At 37.3% G+C, this 22,124-nt stretch overlaps 1 protein-coding gene and 1 long non-coding RNA gene across 41 annotated transcripts in view; one reads left to right on the top strand and one right to left on the bottom strand.

Annotated features, from left to right (window-relative positions):
* The window catches only part of macf1a (microtubule actin crosslinking factor 1a), a 352,243-nt gene that overhangs the window by 253,366 nt on the left and 76,753 nt on the right, over positions 1-22,124 (top strand). For all 40 annotated transcript variants that reach the window (XM_087295922.2, XM_087295931.2, XM_087295932.2 and 37 more), the window contains 16 exons: positions 108-449; positions 541-732; positions 813-989; positions 1,121-1,244; positions 2,033-2,232; positions 4,313-4,630; positions 4,721-4,887; positions 8,597-8,753; positions 8,852-8,963; positions 10,854-10,916; positions 13,769-14,007; positions 14,518-14,647; positions 14,846-15,045; positions 15,569-16,076; positions 17,724-18,718; positions 20,932-21,432. In XM_087295922.2, coding sequence (XP_087152048.2) covers positions 108-449; positions 541-732; positions 813-989; positions 1,121-1,244; positions 2,033-2,232; positions 4,313-4,630; positions 4,721-4,887; positions 8,597-8,753; positions 8,852-8,963; positions 10,854-10,916; positions 13,769-14,007; positions 14,518-14,647; positions 14,846-15,045; positions 15,569-16,076; positions 17,724-18,718; positions 20,932-21,432 — 4,425 coding nt within the window. The remainder of the gene's footprint in view (positions 1-107; positions 450-540; positions 733-812; positions 990-1,120; positions 1,245-2,032; positions 2,233-4,312; positions 4,631-4,720; positions 4,888-8,596; positions 8,754-8,851; positions 8,964-10,853; positions 10,917-13,768; positions 14,008-14,517; positions 14,648-14,845; positions 15,046-15,568; positions 16,077-17,723; positions 18,719-20,931; positions 21,433-22,124) is intronic.
* LOC148679801 (uncharacterized) lies at positions 8,945-17,250 on the bottom strand. The gene is made up of 3 exons (XR_015945367.1): positions 12,461-17,250; positions 10,226-12,325; positions 8,945-10,099 (listed from the first exon to the last, which is right to left on the bottom strand). It is a non-coding gene; the product is annotated as an uncharacterized LOC148679801 (long non-coding RNA).

Below are 22,124 nucleotides of genomic sequence, written 5' to 3'. Positions count from 1 at the left end.
AATAGGTGCTCTTTAAGGAAAATTGTTAAGCTTGTGGTTGTTTCTGGCATGTGTTTGTGTTGTACTGCATGTTATTCTTACCGTATGTCTTTTCTTGGTTCCACCAGACTGAGCTGCAGCAGTTACAGTCTCAGCAGGCTCATCTTCAGCAGGTGGCCCAGTCTGTCCGCTCTCTCTTGGAGCAGCCTGACTCCAGTGTACCACCAGAGGAGAAACAAAGCTTACGAGCAAAGCTTGACCAACTCCAAAATCAGCATCAGGAGCGCCTCCAGAACTGCCAGGACAGACTCAGACGGGCAGATGCTCTCACAGATGAGTTCACCAAATTTGTGCAGGAGCACGGAAACCTGGGAACATGGCTGGATCAGAGCGAGCAAGAGCTATGCTCTCTTGGTGAAGGGGAAATGGATGCAATGGACCTAAAAAACAGAATAGATGAGCACAAAAAGGTACTAAAATGTAGTCTTAGTGATGTTTAACGTTAAGAATATAATACACAGGAAATGAAATACTTATAAGCATGTTCAATGTATTTTACAGCTTGCAGAAGATGTCATCTGTCACAAAGCAGATCTGCGCTTTGTCACCATCTCTGGGCAGAAGGTTCTGGATTCTGTCCAGTGTGCCCTGCAGAGGATGGGCAGTGCAGATCCGGCTCTGGAGGAAACCAAACATCTAGTCAGTGACAAGCTCCAAGACGCCACACAGCGCTACGGTTCATTACATAGCAAGGTTGGTGAATAACAAAACCTCAATCTACAATGATCTATAATGGACTGAACATAAGAGTATTCCTGTGTTTCTACTTTCAGTCTTCAGAACTTGGCACCCGTCTCTCAAGTCTCCAGGAGCGATACCAGCACTACCAAGATGAGGCTGGTTCTTTAGACTCTTGGCTGAACTCTCAGGAGCAGAACCAGAGTATATTTAAGCCCAGCGGAGAACAAACTGACCCTCAGGCCTTGCAGCGCACTCTCAGTACTGTACAGGTAGGATTACTTTGGCTTTTCTGGTGAAGAAATCAGGGATGATTGTTGGATTAACTAAATAAAATGCAAAATGTAGTTTTCATACCTGTAGGAATCCTCCTGATTAATCCGCTTGTTCTGTCCTCTCTCAGCTGCTGCAGGATGATTTGGCAGAGCGTTCAGTACAGCTTGAGAAGGTCAAGAGGGCAGGGAAAGAGCTGGTCAGCATTAAGGAGTCCCCAACTCTCAAGAATGCAGATATTAAGAATGTGACAGGTAATTTCATTCTCATCATCAGTGAATATAATAATTAAGAGCGTGGCACTTTTCTCTTTTTAGAAAACCTTCTCCTGTTAATTTCAACGGGATAGTTCACCCAAAACTATGTCATCATTTATTCAGACTCCACTTGTTTCAAACCTATTTGACTGCCTTTATTCTGTTGAACACAATCTGTTTATATTAAGCATGTAGGAAACCAGTATCCTTTTGACTTTTTTCTGCTATGCAAGTCAATGGCTACCTGTTATTTCTTAACATTTTTCAAAAATATCTTATTTTTTTAATTATTCTACCAAGAAGTCTTTTTGATAGGAAGCTTGTATGCTCACCAAGATTGAATAGAATAACAGTTAAAAAGGAAAATATTATAGCTATAATGGAATATAATGTTTTAAATATTATTAGTTTTGTATTTTCTAAAAGCCAATACTTATAGTCTTTCAAAATATTTCTACTTTGCTGAATTTGTACTATAGCAATAGTAAGTAAATATTGTGAATATACGTTATAGTTAATCGTTTAATAATAATAATAATAATAATAATAATAATAATAAAATTGTTAAAAATGTTTAAATAAGAACAAAAATAACTTAATTTTTGGAAACAAACTGCCTGAAACATTTATTTTTAATTGGTAAGTAAAGATAATGTAATGTAAAGTAATGTGATGTCAAGTATTTTTGTTTTGTGGTTGACATTATAATTTAAGTCATGTAATAGTATAATTTAAGTCATTTTATCTTAATATTAATTTACATTCAAATTCTGCATTCATTTTAGATGCTCTGGAGAAGCGCTTTGAAACCCTTTCTGATTCAGTGTCTGTAAGAGCCGAACAGCTTCAGACTGCTGTGGCTCAATCAGTCAGTGTTCAGGAGGGGCTTAAAGCACTGCTGGCGTGGTTAGATGGCCTGCCTTTATCACCTGCTGCTGTCCAGCCCACTGCTCAAGCTGTTCAAGATGCCCTGACACAAAACCAGGTATCTTATTAAAAGCACTGCCATAATCATCCTGGATTTTTGTACCTAATGTTGTTTCTACTCTCTACTTGTTTACTATTTATTTCAATGTCTGTTTGTATTATCTCTTTTTGTTACATTATTTGTAAAGTGTCCTTGAGCTCTGGAAAGGCGCTATATAAATAAAAATTTATTATTATTATTATTTTAATCATCAATCATTTTTAACCAGTATACATATTTTCAGAATGAGCTTTATTTACTTTAAGTGTGTTCAAAGAGCATAAACATTTTAAATGAATATAAAGTAAAAAAAATGAAAGTATATCTAAATAATAAATTATAAATAAAAAGAATAAACTAATTATATATATATATATATATATACACACACACATAGTTCTCAGCATAAAAGAGTGTACCCCCTTTTGAAAATTTGTGTTTTTATCCTTTTTTCAGTGATTATAGCGATTTCATTTTGGTGCATTTAAACAGAACAGTTTTAATATACAAAATTTGTAGTAAATTATACATTTTTCTCTTGATTTTTTTTCCCCCCAGTTTATTACAATTTTATTCAATGTTTTTCTCCAACATATTTATTTGGGTGTACTAATTTTTTGGACTCTAATCTTTGAATTTTTCTGTTTTTTTTTTTTTTTTTTTTTGATAGATTAGGTCTAGATTTGTCTTTGGTGCTCACTAATGAAATGCATATGAACCAATATTTTATTTTAAAGCATCTTATAGAAAACATTAATAAGTCTGCGCCAATAGCCTAGTGGTTAGTGCTTCAACTCATAGCACCAAGGTGCTCACGGTGACCCGAGTTTGAATCTCAGGTTCGAGGTCTTTTGCCGATCCATCCCCTATCACTGTTCCCCACACTTTCCTGTCTGTAAAATCTCCACTGTCCTATCCCAATAAAGGTGAAAACCCCTAAAAAATAATAATAAAAAAAAAGAAAAGAAAAGATTAATAATAAAATACATTTTAAATGGTTTATGTGCAACATGCATTGTTAATGGTTTGCGCAGTATACACTACCTGACAAAAGTCCTGTCGTCCATCCCAGTTCAGAGATCAACATATAATAACTTGGCTTCTAGTTGATCATTTGGAAACGTAGCAGGAGATAGATTTTTCTGATGCATCATTAGTTAAACTGCATCCCAATTATCACAAATACTGCAGAAGAACTATTGGAACCCACATGGACCCAAGATGAAAATGACAGAAAACTGAACTGAAAACTCACTGAAATCAGTTAAGTTTGGTGAAGGAAAAATCATAGTTTAGGGTTACATTCAGTATGGTGGCGTGTGTGAGATCTTCAGAGTGAATGGCAACATCAACAGCCTAATGTATCAAGACATCTTTGCTGCCCATTACATTACAAACCACAGGAGAGGGTGAATTCTTCAGCAGGATAGCGCTCCTCATACTTCAGCCTCCACATCAAAGTTCCTGAAAGCGAAGAAAGTCAAGGTGCTCCAGCATTGGCCAGCCCAGTCACCAGACCCTGAACATTATTAAGCATGTCTGGGATAAGATGGAGGCATTGAAGATGAATTTAAAGATTCTTAATGAACTCTGGGAGTCCTGCAAGAACACTTTATTTGCCATTCCAGATGACTTTATTATTAAGTTATTTGAATCCCTGCAGAGATCTTTGAATGCATTCCTCCAACCTCATGGGAGTCAAACACAATATTCATTCTTTTTCCACTGCACCATGACTTTATATTCTATAATGTGCATTATTTTTGTTAAATAACAAGACTACCTGCTGAAAGCATACCTTTCAGCAAAGGCATACCTTACTGCCCTAATTAATAATTGAATATCAAGGCATAAAAATATTTTGTTTAGGTAAAATAAGCGTACTCTAGAGGCCTTTGCCTTTCATATAAGCCATTTCTGATACCAAATGATCAACTAGAGCTCATAAAACTTGGATATGCGACAAGACATTTGTCAGGTAGTGTATGCACTCTTGACTTTTTTATCTGTACAAATACGTAATAAATTAAAAATATGTATTTACAAATGGTCAGCTTTACTTTTTTTATAAAAACACAAATGATTCTCCTCCCCACAGAAAATACGTCAGGAGCTTCTTTCGAGGCAGGGCAGTGTTGATGCCACTTTGGACTCCGTGTCCAAGCTTCTGAAGTCTGCAGACGCATCAACAGCTTCTGGCCTACAGAGGGCGCTGCAGGACTTGAGTCAGCGCTACACAGCAGCCCAGGCCAAGCAGTCGGAACGAGAGACTGAACTGCGTGGACTTTTGCCCAAGTTGGAGAGCTTTGAGCGCCAAAGTGCAGATCTCCGCAACTTCACACAGAGTCGAGAAAGGGCTCTCAGCCCAGTAGGCCAGCCGGACTGCAGTGTGGATGACTACAGGCAGACCATAGAGGTTAGAGAATTAGGCTACACATTTCTACAAGATTACATGTTTATTGTTAGATGTCCAGAGGTGTCATCATATATTGCTTTTTCATTAAAGGAGGTGAGGTCAGAAATTACCCAAGAGTCGAGCCAGTTAAAAGCGTTTGTCGAGCTGGGTTCAGATCTGAGTCATTCTGGGGTCCTTGCCAATGTACAAAGCCTTCTGGACACAACCAAAGAGGTTTCTGAGGACTTCGCACGCTTGGAATCTAATGTCAATGAGAGGTGAGTGGAAAGAGTTGCGAAAACATTGTGCTTCAGTAATGCTGTATTGTGTGTGTGTGTGTGTGTGTGTGTGTGTGTGTGTGCGTGTTTTAATATATTTTCATATTTCATTTTTTTTTCCAGTTACTTTTCATGAATTTATAAAATGTCTAAATTCTAACTTTTTTAGCTTTTGTATATTAATAACTTTTATTTTATTGTTATTTTAAATTGATTATTTATATTATTTAAATATTTTTAATGGGGCAACAGGGTGGCTCGGTGATTAGCACTGTCGCTTCACAGCAAGAAGGTTGCTGGTTTGAGTCCCAGCAGGACCAGTTTGCATGTTCTCCCTGTGTTTTGTGGGTTTCCACCAGGTGCTCTGGTTTCCCCCACAAGTCCAAAGACATGCTATATACAGTAGGTGAATTGAATAAGCTAAATTGGGCGTAGTTTATGTGTTTCCCAGTACTGGGTTGATTCTAGGCATGGGCCGGTATAAGATTCTGACGGTATGATAACCTTGGATAAAAATATCATGGTTTCACGGTATCACAGTATTGTGCTCACTGCTCTAAAATATATTATTTTTAAATGTCTGGGTAAAAACATTTTAAAAAACAATATATTTAATTTTTTTAAAGGATTTAAAATATTTTGGAGCAGTAAACATGTTTGGCTAATTAATGAAAATGAATAATTGACTTCTGCGTTCTTCATTAGTTTCAAAAACACAGATTTCTTTACAATATAAAACTGCATCTTTGGATATTTTTCCTGCTGGAGATAAGGTTGTCCTAAAAAACAAAAAATATATTTTAAAAATACCTTACACATACCTTAGGAACAATAATACAGAACATTTTGATGGTTTTAATACCTTGACTTTTCCAAACAGCGTATACCTTGAAAACAGTTATCGTCCCATGCCTAGTTCATTCCGCTGTGGCGACCCCTGATAAATAAAGAGGATAAGCTGAAGGAAAATTAATGAATGAATATTTTTAATTTAGATTTTTTTTTCAGTTGATTTTTTTTTTTTTTTTTTTTTTAAGTTTTATTTTAGTTAGCAAAACTGGTTAATTTTAATTAATAACAGTAACCCTGTATTTATCCATACTGGAAGCCAATTTAACACTTCAAAAAATATTAGGATATTGTAATATTATCCCCATTCAGTGTAGAATAGCGAGTCTGTTCCAAGCTCTTCTCTGTATCACACTGTAGTTTCATTTGGAAATGTAATGCCCTGCCAACTATAATTGGTTTGACATTTGACATCTGACAAAAATAAGACTCTCATAAGAATCTCATAAAGACTGTATTGACTGGACCGGAATACTCTCCACCATAAAACAAATAGCCTCATGCTAACCCAATTTGACACCACTGTATCAGCCGTTATGGAAACCATTTGGCCACATCCATCCTTAAGATGCCAGACTGGGGCTCCAAGCATTTCAGATGTCCTCAGGGAGGGCTCATAAAACAGTCAGTCATGTGTTCAAATCTAAATCCACTCCACATATCTCTAGGAATAAGTGGGAATGTGATGCAGACTGTAATATAAACTGCATTACTTTTCTTTTTATTTAGTTAAATAACTGAATGTAAATGGTAGGATGTTTAGACATGACCTTCCCTTGACTGCAACTAACAGTGTTATAGGCATGGTGCCCACATTAAGAGTCTGGAGTGGAGGCTGGCACAGAGTAATATCAAACACAATGTCCAAATCTATCACCATCACCTAAAATAGTTGCATCCACTGTTGCCTTATTAATAGGGGGGGGGAGAAAAATATCTTGTTGTGTCCATTTACTGTTAAACTGTTTCAGCACAGCAGTTTATAAATGTTTTTTTCTGTTACATGCATGTATGAATTGCTTATACTCAGTAAAAAGTTCTTCTCAGTATTTTTTCCTGTAAAAAAATAAATAAATATAAAGAGACAATTTTTAAAGATGTAAACAAAAGCAATAGTCCCAATATATTTCCTGTTTTACATTTTTCATTTCTAAAGCGAATTCAAAAAGAGCCACATGTTGATAAATAATGTTATGATAGCTGTTTTAACATTAAGTTATGATTGAATTGCCTCTTGTTACAATTATGAAATAGACTGATAACAAGCAGGAAATGTTCATGGGTCAGTGACATGACCACATTGAAATATATTTTTCTGAATGATTTTATTTTTTAGCCAAAGATGTTTATATTTATCAACACAGTTAAAACATTTTTACATTTGCATTTAGATTTAGTCATTTAGCAGACGCTTTTATCCAAAGCGACTTACAAATGAACAATGAATTGTGTATGAAATTGATGACAATATAAGGGATGTTTGAGATATGGAGTCATTATGTTGAAACATGTCACTTTTGATAAATGCATTGTTTAACATTTATTAAATGTTTTGTTTTAATAAAGCTAAAAGGCCCTACTTGACTCCAATTTAAATAATTAAAAGTTTAATTTCTATTGTCTGTGTTGGGATTTATAGGAATTTTCAATAGTATTGAGTCAAGTAATTAAATTCCTTATTGAGTAACTTTGTTGCAAATCAGACAAAGTAACTGGAAAACAAATTAAAATTTCTCCCAACTTTATTCATAGAATTTTTCTGAGAGAGAGAGAGAGAGAGAGAGAGAGAGAGAGAGAGAGAGAGAGAGAGAGAGAGAGAGAGAGAGACAGACAGACAGACAGACAGACAGACAGACAAGTAAGGATCCAAAATGATTGTGACAATTATTGAACCCAAGATATATTTATATATTTAATAAAGTAAAATAAAACAAAACAAATACTTTGTACCTACCAGAATAAATGTTTAGACCCCAAACTAAAAGCCTGGTCACATGAGCTGTCACACAGTAGCAAAGAATGTAAATAATTAACTATCACGCAGTATGCAGGGGGAGTATACATTTCCATAAATTCCACAAATTTTATAAAAGTTTTTGGAAGGACCCTTCAGACAGTGTCTAATTTTTTTTCCAATTTTTTGAAGTGAAAAATGTCATTAATCCACATGGAGTGAGTAGGTGGAGCAGATGATTTCCAATGTAGTAGAATACAGCATCTGGTCAGGAGGGACACAAAAGCCACAAAATCTGCTTTGTATCGTGAATTGGAAAAATAATTTAAATCAATTTTAATGATGTAATTAGTAATCGGTAATGAATTACCTTTTAAAAAATAACTCACCCAACACTGATTTTAAGTCTCTTTGGATAAAAGCATCTGCTAAATGAATAGATGCAAATGTAAATATTTATTCTTGCTGTAATTACAGTATACAGTATCAAATGTTCTCCATGCACTCTGTCACTGAAACCAGCCTGAATCCAGAGCCCAAATTCACTAACAACAACTTGATCAATATGGAAATGTGGTTTTACTTCAACATATACTTTTATTACCTTTTTTTGAGCTATTTTTGCATGACAGGAAACTACCAAGTGTTCATAAATGATGTTTAGAAAAAGTGAAATATGGAACAAAACAGGACACTAAAAATAGACGCTAAAATACAGAACTGTCCTAGTGTCTGGAAAATACTGGACTGTCCGAATGACCAGATATCTATCTCATTGTCCTACTATGAATTAGTTAATATAATAATAAATAAAATCACTTTATAACCATTATCAATACTAACCAGACTAATCAGACTATTTATTTGCATATGTAATTGATATTCATCTAAATTTGTCGTTCACAGATTTGATTCCATCCAGAACTGTGTTCAGCAGTTGTCCGACTTCCGCTCGCGCTCCGGCTCCCTCCTCAGGTGGCTGCAGACAGTACAAGAGCAACTCCCTGCCAAAGAGCCCAACCTAAGCACAGAAGGCCTGCAGAGAAGAGCACAGCAGCTTAAAGTAGGAGTCTAGTTGGCTCTATTTACAGTGGACTGACATCAGTTTCTGCTTTTAGCGAGTCTGGCTTTAATTAACATGTCTTATGAATCTACTCGCAGGATCTGCTCACGGAATGGGAGACCCAAGGAAACCAAGTTCAGGAGTTGAACAAGAACAGTTCTCAGCTGGAGAACTTGATTATTAACACCACAGCACCCAAGAACAAGACTGGTAAGTTAAATGATAGTGTGGAGGTTTAGGGTCAGTTCTCCTTATATTGGCATTTGATCGCACATTGTATTTCCCCTTTAACACAAATATATATTTGGTCCTCAGATAAGCAAAGAAAATTCAGACCCACTTTATATTAAGTGGCCTTAACTAATATGTACTTACATTGAAATTAATCATTTGTTACAATGTACTTATTGTGTAAATACATGATTTTTACATTGTACTTATGATTGATTAAATACCTGCATTTAACTACATATGTAATTCATTTCTTTATTTACATTTGTAATTACACAGTTGGCCATCCTTTACACATTAACTCACCTTTAAACCTACCTATACCACCAAACATGTTTCTAACTTTACCCGTATCCCACCTCAAGAGCACCTGCAATACCTTATGAACATAGTAAGTACATTGTACTTGCATCAAAACATAAATACATTGTAGTTAAAGCCACCTAATATAAAGTGGGATGGAAAAATCTGTTCAATTTATTTATTTATTCATCTTCATGTTGTTCAAAATTTAGAAAATGTGTCTTCCACCGAGCCTAAAATGCACATTTACAAAAAAAAACAAACAAAAAAAAAAACATTAATACTATTTTGCGGCACAACCACTAGTGGGACTGGTTTAAATTTTGGTGTGCAGTGCAAAAACCATGAAGGCATTGGCATATCTCAAAATCACTCACCTGATACTAACATTTAGTTTTACACATCTTATATCATGCAAAGTTTCATGCAAATATGAAATAATGTTATCATATTTTAGACTTTCTAATTCTGAAAATCTTTTGCCTCTAAAACCACTGCAGTCAATCAAACCTTTTGAAATAATTAAAATTATTTAGATTATTAAGGAATAAACAGCTTTTTCAAAGTAATTCAAGGTTGTTCACCAACTTTTGCAAAGCCAGTGTGGTACTTATATCTGGACTGCATAAATAAATCATTTAAAAATAAATAAATTTGGTTGAGAGGTGGACAATATATCTAAATTCTTTAATTCCTGAACAAATCTAGATCTTCACACAGTTAGTTGAGCACATGTTTTGTAGGTGCTGTAGGTGCCACTAAAACTAATCATTTTTTGTTTACCTGAAATTTCTAACTTGTGCTTTTCATCACTTATAAAATTTGTAGCATTACTAAATTATAAACATCTTGTTGCGCAGAGAGGTCATGTTGCGATCTTAAATTGGTCTCACGCAGTCAAGTGATGTGATTTTGCAGCTCGTTCACCAAGCTTGAACTTTGCACCGCAACGAACTGCGAAACTTGTCGCACGAGCTTGCGCTTCTGGTCTGACGCGTTCGCATGCATATGAATGGAAGTCTATGGGGAGAAAAGTGCAGTATGACCGCAGCTTTACATGTAGGTCTCAAACAAGCCTAAAGGACTCAATTAGTTGGATCAGGTGTGTTTAATTAGGGTTGGAACTAAACTGTGCAGAGCTGAGGCCCTCCAGAAACTGAGCTTGACAGCTAAAGTGCAATATTTATTCTCACTATTATTTCTAATATTCTACGCTAAAACTGTAATGGACAAGTTTTATTTATGTAAAAAATATTAAACATTAAAAGTGTGTAAATTCGTTGTTGCATTAAAAGGTGCGACCAGTGCATCATTCATTTTTGTGCTCTATGGAAGAGAAAATCCTTCTGTTTTGGAATGATATGAGAGTGATTAGTTTTAGGTGAGCTGTCCCTGAAAGCATCTACCACCTTCTAAACACGTGTTTGTAAATGTGTCTCCTCATCTAAATCCTTTCTGTTGAGTTTGTTTAGCTGCTTGTGTGTGTGTGTGTGTGTGCACTGCTTCAGCATGGATGTGGATTATTGTGGCATTGTCTGAGCGTGTGTTTGTGTGTCTTTCTCCCAGGTGTTTCCCAGCTCAATGGTGCCTCCAGCCCGAACAGTGTTAATGGCATTCACACCTGTAAAGGTGAGCTTCCTCCACACCTTTAGCGTCCACATTACTGGAGGCTTTTTTATATTAGTCATTTCCATTTTTTGTTTCCCCCATTCCATGTGATAACTTCACCTTTCTCCTCTTCTTCCTCCATCTTTCACGCACCTTTCCCAGTTTAACTTTGCATCGCTTCTTGTCCTGTTCTGTTAGTCCGCTTCCAGAGAATGTTCATACTAGTGTCATCTGTCTTTGTGTATATTATCCAATCATTTAGGCTTTCTTTCAGGATGAAAGTGCACAAACGTTTGATACAAAGAACTGATTATACAACAATTTTGAAAGCAATTCAAGTCGAAATTCATCCTCTTTAGTAAACTTGACTTGGTACTTTCAATGTAATGCTTCATGACATATTGCATGTCTTCAAACTACTAGAACACTGAGTGACTGATTACATAAGTTTTGACATATACTTTCATGTCTATTTTATTTAAGAACTACTAGTAAATGTGAACATACTCTGAGGCAGCTGTCTATACAGCAGTCTATCTAGCTCAATCTCATAAGGAAACAGCTTATTTATGAATTGTGAGAAAAATGTTTAGTGTTGAGAAAAAATTGTACAATTTCATACAATTTAATTCGTATGAAAATGTACAAACCCCACCCCTAACCCTACCCCTCATTAGGTGATTGAGATCGTACAAATAAATACGAATCAGCCACTAAATCAAAACTGAATTGCCATGAGATTGTGTTGTTCTATCACACCACAGCTGTGTTAAAAATAATTTATTGTTTGACTAGTAACTAGGGTTGGGCGATGTTGACCAATTTGGCATCGTACGATGTCTGATGTGAAATATTGTGATGGCTGATGGCATCATCGTCGTAGGCGGGGGGTTAGGGTCATTGTTAAATTTCAATTAATTCATAAGAAATTAGTTAATTGTAGCCAACTGTTTTTACTACGTGGCCCACATGGTATTTGCTTTACCCATAACTAAACCGTAAAAGATACACACAACTTACCACCTGTCAATCATTTTTTTCTACGGGACTCTGGCATGAATAGGCAGTGATCTGTTTCGTTTAAATGGGTTTTCCCACAGCTGGTGGAGGAGACACTTCGTTTTTAGTTCACTGTAATTTCTATTGTGATTGATGATAACTTCCTTATTTTATTATTATTATGAGGAAATAAAAACAAGTAAAGATGCTAGGGCTTGACCGTATTGGTCGCATATGCGCCCGAAATTTTATCTATGCGACCTTAAAATATATTTGGAAGCATTTGTGCGAGTGCGTACATTTTCAGTGTTTTCACTGCAAAATCCTCACCATCTTTGCATCTTTGTTTTAAAACAGTTTTTGTTTGAATTTGCTGAAGTAAAAAAAGCATGCAATGCTTGCCCCGCCTTTGTGCTCTTCTTATTGGCCAACTGCTCTAGAACTGAACAGGAATGATTGGTTAAGATCAGTTGTCAATCACTCAGTCAATGCCTTCTGCCTTCAGATGACAGGAGCTACAACTGCGAAAATGTGAAGCGCTGAAGATGAGAGAATGAAAATAACACTGACAGATTTTGTTTTAGAAAACAACTAAAGTTACTAATAACGTCACATCTTATTAGTGATGAATGTTAATCCACCATTTACACTTTTCCAAGAGTAGATAAAAGACTTCCAGTGTTTCAAGTCCGCTATGAAAATGACTAAAGCCATTCACTGTAAAGTCTGTGGGACGGGGATGCTGTATAATCCTTCATTTAATCCTCACGATGCTGTCAGCCGTGCAAGCGGCAGCTATATATACAATTTAACGCCGCTCAGGTAAATATTCTTATTGCTATTAAGATGACGCACGAATAATAAGTTATATATCAATATAAATGTGGGGTGGGGCGATGAATCGTGATGCCGGCTCAGCATCGTGAAGTTTGTCGGCCATCGGTGATGGACGATGGCATCGTCTATTGGCCCAACCCTATTAGTAACAGTTATTCGAAAGTAACACTGGAGATCCAAAAAGCAATCTTTAGTAAGGTTTCACTCACACATCAACTGGAATAAAAGCGAAGACTAAATTCTGAAATTATGTATTATTATTGCTTGTTTATTCTTCTGCATCGAGTGATCGGTGTGACTCATGGCGCCTGCCTTGCACGTTCATACTTCGGCATGCTGTTCTGAAACGTTTCTTGACAGATGTTTTGTTTTTTCTTAATGCTAATTTAATGTACAAGCAGCTCAAACTCGCTCATTCAGAGGCAGGAACCGGCATATGTGCAACAACTTTCACCATAATGTAAACACAAAACAAAAGTTTCCATCTGGAACTCCTTCACGGGACTCGGCACTCGTAAACACTCGCTCCAACGGGCTTTCAGCACTCATCACAGCCCACACTCCTCACAACTACCAAGCCAACTAATCACAGAGCTTGTGCTACTTATTGTTTCGATGTGTAGTTACATTTTTTTGGGGGGTGCGGGTCATCGTTGGCGTCAGCTATGGCGCGGGCTATGTGACGGCGCGAAGGCTGTACCAGACAATACGCGTAACTTGGCTCTGAATTAACAAAATTAGGGAAACAAATTAATTTTAATCATAATTTGCCCTGATTTAACAAAAGCTGAAATTAATGATGAATAATACATCACCAAAAATAAAGTCATAGAGCATTTTTTTTTATTATTTGTTCTACAATACATTTGATATCATGTGCATTTTGCTGTTATAAAGAATTCAAAGCTTATTCCTCATTACTGTAAATCATTACTTGAAAAATGTCTAAAACATGTAGTCATTTAATAACTCTTTGGCCTTGTCATTGGCCTGCTTTGACTGTACTTACGTCAACATTTTTCCGCTGTAACCCTCAGACTTGACGGAGATCCAGGTAGCAGTGGCAGATGTGAACTGCAAGTATGAGCAGCTGGGCAGTGACCTGAGGGAGAGGAAGAGCAAACAAGAGTCTTCTCTAGAGCTGCAGCAGAAGGCCAGGCAGAGCACTGAAGCCCTCATCCAGTGGCTCGGCCCCCGTGAACAGAGCCTGGCACAAGGGCAGACCGCCTCACCTTCTCGGCCAGAGGTGGTGCGTGCTCAAGCACAACAGACCAAGGTAAAAGAACTGGATTCTATTTTACAGGGTATCAGACTACAGGTCCCTACATGACATGTATGATAGACCAGAAAATATGTTTCCTGTGTGAAATCTGAATTTAAAGCGTTTATTTTGCTAGTATTTATTGTTATTGTTTAGGTAAACAATTAAACTGTGCTAGTTAATCAATGGAAAAATAGTTTTGCTAATTTTAATTAAAAGATTGACCATTTGCTTGTGCTTTAAGAGTGGCGGTTCTTCTCTGTTGATGTCAGTTTGACAGCTTCAGCCACAATATTCTTAAACACGCCTTACCATTAGTTTGCTATGAGGAAATGATATGCAAAAAGAAAGCCCCGCCCCCTGCTCATTAGTCTGTTTCAGTTGGAAGTACATCACCATATTGAAATAAGTCTCATCAACTTTAATTTAGTTTTGCCTTTAATGTTGTGTCATCATTCTCTAAAGAATTTGCAAACTCTATTTTTTTGTTATTCCATGTAGTTACATTGTAAATTTGTTGTCTAGGTTTTACTTTCTGAGCTTGCTGAGCATTCTGGGAAAGTGGAGGACCTCAAGAACCTTTTAAAGCAGCTAATAAGAGATAATCCCGACTCTCCTGAAGTAGACACATGGAAACGTCAGCTTGAAGACATTGGTCAGTAAAGTGTTTCAAAATGTGGTATTCCTGTGGTATTATCATCGTTCTAGCAATTAATAACTATAATGACCGAATCAAAAATATTCTGGACATTTCATTTGTTGTCAAAAGACAATCTAGACAATTCTATATCTATATTTGAGAATATATTTTACTGTCATGGATATTTTTTCTTAATATTGCTTTCCCACCTAGACTCCCGATGGACAAACGCCAATCAGACTGCATCACAGAGACAGACTGAATTGGAGGCGTGTGCTGATAGGCTGGGTAATTTTACAACAGCCGCCAGTCAGCTTGGACCATGGCTGCGGGAGAAAGAGCTGATGATGAGTGTCTTAGGCCCACTGAGTATCGACCCCAACATGCTCAACACACAGAAGCAGCAAGTACAGGTAAACTGCTTTATAATGTCTTGTTGTTTTTCTGTGTTACAACTCCTGGTCAGTCTAGGGGAGTGGGGTTGACTCTTGTCCAAGGATCTGGTTCAAACAAACACTCAAAAAAATTGTACTCAAAGTAACGACCACAAACAAAAATTGCTGTACAAATAAAGTCATTTATTACAGGTGGTGATAAGTGAAGCAGTTTGTGAGATATTTACAATCACAACATAACATAAATTAGAAAGACTGGCCAAGGGTGGCGCTATAGCAAAGGAACAATCAAAACTAAACAGTCTTACTACAATCAAATCCCCTCTAATCTAGTCTAATAGACAAAAATACATGGGTTGGCGCTCACCCCCTTCCCTAGTGTATCTCTAGACAGTTGAACTCCTATGTGTTGAAATGTACGTCACGTGACCTACTATATAAATATATATACTTGTAGTGTGTCTAATTGTGTGTATTGTAATTATAAACTAAATATTTTAGTCATATTTAATTTCTGCTATATTTTCTTTATGACCGTCAGTTCATGCTGCGTGAGTTTGAGACACGCCAACCCCAGTTTGACCAACTGACCCGGGCTGCAGAGGGAATTCTCTCTCTGACTGGAGATGAGAGATCGAGAGATGAACAAGACCTAGAGGAGGTGAGACGGGAGCTGGCAGACATTTCAGCGCAGTGGGACGACCTCACTTCTCGCCTCAGCGGCCGCTTACAGCAGATCGACCAGGCACAAGGAACGAGCCAACACTTCCTGACCCTTCTCAGAGAGCTGTCCCAGAGCGTGGCGGATCTAGGCGAAAGGCTTGATGCGCAGGCCTCTCTAAGTGCTCAGCCCGAAGCACTGCGTCGCAGGCTTCAGGAAACTGGGGAGATCCGCTCGGAACTGGAACAAAGACGGGGACAATTGTCCCAGGCTGAACAGCTGTGTACGGAGCTCAGCGCAATTGTGGCTGAACCATATCTCAGAGACGAGTTGCACAAGAGACTGGAGAGCGTGAGCGGCCCCCTCAAGAACCTAGAAGAACGGGCCGGTGAGTAACATTTACTGATATGCAAGGTCAGATATGAAGTTGAAAGATAGGGTAGGCGATTTTAGAGAGGCTATCAGTTTCTAAAGATAAAGATTCTGCCAGTGCTGGATGATCAGTGAGTATGTTTACATGGACACCAATTCTTTAATAAGATTAATACATTACTCTGATTAAGAGTTTTTCATGTAAACACCATTTTATCATGACCTCAACCCAACTAACGTCATAATCGAACTAAAGAGAAATCGAATTAAGGCATGTGGAGTATTCCTATTTTAGTGGCATTATTGAAGTGCAGTACAGACATGTAAACACCGCAATCAAACTATTAACGTTTTGTGGTACTTTTAGCTACATTTTACGACACACAGGGCAGTTGTCAGGCATTTGACGACAAACAAATGAGAATAGGTTCAAGCAAAAGATCACTATTTTGGTACGAGTAGGAAATGAAATGGACATTATGAAGTTCCTTGACTTTGAAGAGAATTTATTAACTTTAAATGAAATGTGCTTGACAATTTGTATTCGCCATCGTCTGTTTGCATGCATAGTGTGCAAAATTAGCTTCAGTGGTTGAAAAATTTTAAACCAAACACCCAAAATCTCACATGGTGACATGACCAACATGAACTGTTATTGTGTAAAACATTAAAAGAAACTAGCATTGAATGGTTATGTAATGATGTTAATCAAACTATGCACTATGACATGAAAAACAGAAACATAAAACATTCAAAAAACTCATGTAAACACCTTAATCATATTATTGTCTTATTCAGATTAAAGCAAATAATTAGATTACTAATGCCCATGTAAATGTAATCACTGTTTACTGCCATCACTCTATAAAACATGACAGACAAAAGCAGATGCAGACCGGAGACCAGGAGTGGCAAAATGATAGAGATTCACCTTATGTTCACCAATGAGACAACAAAGCAGTCCAAAGTTCACAGAATTACAGTATCAACAAAATAATGGAGCATATCCACCAAAGTGTTTTCCTCCTTAGGCATGCACATCATTTCTCTATGGTTTTTAATGAGTGTCGGGTTTTTAGAATACCAGCAGAATGATGGAGCACTCTCTGCTTGCCACTTTTAAATGCACTGACAGTTTTTGTCATTCGTTTAGATTGCACACTTAACATAGTAGGCTACCTAATATGGTTTAAAAAAATAATAAATAAATAAATAAATTATAAATAAATAAATAAATGTATATATATATATATATATATATATATATATATAAATATATATATATATATATATATATATATATATATGTATGTATGTATAAATATATATATATATATATATATATATATATATATATGTATGTATGTATATATATATATATATATATATATATATATATATGTGTGTGTATATGTAATTTTTAACATTTATATATGTTTTCTTATTAGCAAAATTGTCCGCAAATTTCTGTGAATAACCACCACAAAATAATTTTTCGCAAAAAATCACAAAACAAATCGTGAAAAACTAGAAGGTCTGATAAATGTAGACCACTTAACATAATTGCTATTCAGTCATACTCTTATTTGTTAACAGCCATAATGTTTTGTGCATGCATTATTGTTCATAATAGTAATTGTCAATCTTTTCTGTCTTCTTCCAGCTGATGGCTTGTCTCAGCTTCAGGCCGCTCTGTCCAGCACTCAACAGTTCCAGCAGATGTTTGATGAGCTTCGTAGCTGGTTGGACGGAAACACTGGGAATCAAACAACTGGGATGTCCGAAACCCTCCCTTGCCAACCTGACGCTCTGAAGACCCTTCTCACCCAACAAGAGGATTTCCAGCGAGCCATAGCACAACAACGCGGATCCTACGAGCTTATCCAGGCTGAGGGAGCATCTCTCCTGGCATCCCTTCCCGCGGGAGATGAGCGGTTAGCCTTACAGACTCGCTTAAACAACTTACGGCAAGACTGGGAGGTCTTAAACCAACATGCGTCAGAGAAACATTGCCGGATAAAAGAGACACTGACCCGTGCTGAGCTGTACCAACAACATCGCAATGAGCTTGTGCCGTGGATTGCGGAATGTGAGGTAAAGGAGGCAGAAATCAACCCATCGCTGGATGCTGCTGTCTTAGACGACTCTTTGCAGAAGGCTAGACAGTTGAGTCTTGATCTGGATCGCCGACGACCACTTTTAGAGTCTCTGAACACAGCAGCCGATCAGTTGCTGGAGCAGAGCTGCACTGGCGAAGAGGAAGTGAGAGATGAAAAGGCACAGCTCAATCGTAGAGTAGACGGGCTCTCGGAGCGACTGCAGGGACGCACGGCTCAGCTCGAGGAGTTAGGAGGCAGATTGAAAGAGTTTGAGGATGGCAGACAGGCTGTGGAAAGAAGACTAGAAGCTGCCAGGCATCAGATCGAGGTTCAAGAGGCGCTTGGACCACAAGCTTGTAGCAACAAAAGCCTGGAGCGTCTGCGAAGCCAACAGGAGCTGTTAAACTCTGTACAGCCACAGGTGGTGTACCTCCGAAATCTGGCTCAGGGGCTGCTGCAGGACGCACCCCAGATATCTGGAGCCGGCCAAGATGGAGGCCAGAAGCTGCTGCAGCAAGCTTGCGATACGGAAAAAGAGTTTGAAGAAGTTACTGAGAAGGTGAGAGAATTTGCACATGATCAGGAGCCCCTGGAATGTGTCAGAAGGTTATATATAAAACCCGATCTGTAGTTGTGTCTGCGTTCATGTCGTGTCTGCTGAAATAAGACAGTCTTTTTCTGGCTTGCTCCAGATTTGTCTGGTCTTGTCATTTTCTTACCTTGTAATATTTTAATTTATTGTAGTACTACTACTACTACTTTTATTTTTAATGCTAATAATACAAAGACTAATAGTAGTAATAACAGTAGTAACAGTAGCAGTAGTAGTAGTAATAGTAGCGGTAATACTGTAGTAGTAGCGGTAATAGTAGTGTTAGTAGTAGTAGTAATAGTAGCAGCAATAGTAGTAGTAGCAGTAACAGCAGTAGTAGTAGTAATAGCAGTATAAGTAGTAGTAGCAGTAACAGTAGTAGCATAGTTGCAGTAATAGTTGTGAAAGTAGTAGTGGTAGCAGTAATTGTAGTAGTTGTAGTAGTAGTAGTAGTAATAACAGCAGTAATAGTAGTAGTATTAGTTCTTGTAGTAGTAGTAATGGTAGTTGTAGTAGTGATATAATTAATAGTTGTAGTAGTTGTAGTAGCTGCAGTTGTAATACTAATAATGTATAATTATACTCAGATTTAGTATAAAAGCATAACTTTAAATATAATTTATAGACCTAGATTATTATATTATATTATTCATTCTTTGAAAACAAGTTCACAGAATTCATCAATCCTTTCTTGAAAGTTGTTTTCCCACCAAAATGATGTCATTCCCTAGAGAATGATGTCATCGAGGAAATAGACTTTGTCCTTGCAGACTTTCATGAGGGAAAATAAAACATGAAAAACAGGGATAGTCTCTATTTATTAAAAATATTCATTTATATAAAAAGTCAAAATAGAAATGAAGAAATGTACCTATTCATGGTAAATTATGGGTTCTATGTTAAAATAGCTCAGGGAAATAGCCAGTAATGACAGCATAAACATAAAAACAAAACCAGTGAAATGACTAGAAGTTTCTCATATTGTGATATATATTTTTATTAATAATAAAAAAATATATATATATATATATATATATATATATATATATATATATATATATATATATATATATAAACGTACATTTTGTATACAGTACATTTTGATATATTTGGTAACATTGGGAAACCTGGTGTCTGGTGGAAACCTGAAAATTCAGAGCGTTATAGGAATGCTCTCAGCTCTATTTACACATATCCTACATAGCAAAATTTCTTTGGCCCACCTCTGGCCCACACAATCAGCTTTTGTGCCTGGCCCACATGGTGCAGCGAATTACAGTACATGACTGGACTAAGTCTGGCTTCCATATAAGGGCTAAACATGGACCTTATCTGGGCCTAGTCTCAGCCAAATTAATAACCCCTAACTTGGCATCAACTGGGCCAGCTATGGCCCATGTTTAACCATGGTCTTGAAGCCATATTTGGTGTGTCACGACTGCAATAAAATTGATAAACCCATGAAGCATTGCACTTTAGGTGCATTATTAATGGCCATGGTTAATAGCAACATAATTTGTAAAATACTGTAATGTAGGATAATTTCAGTTATTTTGCAACATACAGGAAACAATAGATTAATAAATCTTGATTGTTTCCTGGATCAAAATAAAGGCACTAGAAGATGCAAACAGCAGGATGGAAATTACGTTGTGCATCAAAATATTGCTATAATCGAAAAATAATTAAATGTATTTTAAATGTGGGTCAAGATGGGCCAAACTTACATGGCCCACATTTCAATTCTTAACATCTGGGCCAAATACTACATTTTACATCTGACACATTTCTTGCGTGCCACCTTAAACACGGTGCCACGTCTGTCAAACCTGGGCCATGTTTGTATTACAAAGCCAGATGAACGCCTGCTGTTCCAGCTGTATGCCAAATCAGGGCCAGACCACTTTGCTACATGGGATGTTAATAAAAAAGTAAAATTATAAAAAAAGACAATAAAGTTAATAAAGTAGACAAATGTTCATAGGTAATAATAATAAAACATATGTTATTTTTAAAAAATATAATAAAATCAAAGAAAGAAAGAAAAAACACTTAAATGTCTTATTTAATTACTGCAGCTCTCTAATGATTTTAAATGCTGCTTTAATCCTCACTTGTAAGTTGCTTTGGATAAAACCGTCTGCGAAATAAGGAAACGTTCCCTCTCTTTCCCTCCACAGACTGAGCAGTGCTGTTCATCATTGGAGTCCCGGTTGCAGGGTGTTGGAGAGGTCCAGTCGCGGGTCCGAGATGTTTTCTCTCGCCTGGCTGATTTGGACGATGAGCTGGACAGCCTGAGCCCTGTGGGACGGGATGCTGACTCTTTGGCTTCACAGGCTGATGCCGTCAGAGGCTTCCTGAGTCGACTCAATGCCCTGCGCTCAGAATTGGAGAATCATGGTGGAGAATGCACAACTATGCTGCGTCGAGAGGGCAGCTCTCCTGATCTTCTGGCTCTCAGGAGAGAGACCGAAGCCCTGAGCAGACAGGCAGGCAAGCTGGCAGAGCGAGGCCAGAACCGACTGGCACTCATAGAATCTGCAGAGGAGCGCGTGAGAGAGTTCTACGCCCGTCTGGCTGATCTGCAGGCGCTTCTGGGCCGGGCAGAGGAGGTGCTGAACACACAGGCTGTGGTGGGGACAGAAGTGGAGGTCATCAAACAGCAGCTTCAAGAGTTCAAGGTAGGAAAAGATTCAGCAAACTTTACTTTTGGTGTGTAAGGTATTTACGCTCGCATTGTGTGATTGCACCAGTGTTCGCAAACAGTGTTCTAAGGTTTCAGTCTTAGTGGAGCTCTAAAATAAACATGAGCTCATGTGGTTCAGATGATTATTTCTTGTTTTTATTTCGATATCTAAACAGTGTCTAGAAAAGCTTATGTCATACTAGGCATGGAGCGATAACCGGTGTTATGGTTTACCGTGGTTTGGAAAAGTCAAGGCAAAAGTGTTCTGTTATACCGTACCTAAGATACAGTATATGTAAGGTTTTGTATGTCTTGTAAAGGAATCTGTGCTTTTGAATCTAATGAATGTAGCAGAAGTCAATGATGTATTTGATTTATTTAAAGAGCCCATATTATACATGAAATAGGGTCATATCTTGGTTGTAAGGGTCTCCAACAACAGTTTAATATGCATGCAAGGTCAAAAAAACACTTTCATGGTCTTATAATCTGCATTTATTTTTACCTAATTATCCCAGCGACTCCTGTATGAATCGTCCAGTGATTCATTTGTTCCCAAACCCCTCCTTAGCGCGAAGCTAATCTGCGCTGATTGGACCAATGACAGCCTGTTGCGATTGGTCGACTGCCTTCAGTCAGAGAGTGAAAAGCCAAACAGCTAATCAGCAATATAAAAGTAATCACAGT

This window comes from Danio rerio, chromosome 19 (genome assembly GCF_052040795.2).
Source record: "Danio rerio strain M-AB ecotype USA chromosome 19, GRCz13ab, whole genome shotgun sequence".
Lineage (NCBI taxonomy): Eukaryota > Metazoa > Chordata > Actinopteri > Cypriniformes > Danionidae > Danio > Danio rerio.
This window is presented reverse-complemented; position numbering and strand designations above follow the sequence as displayed.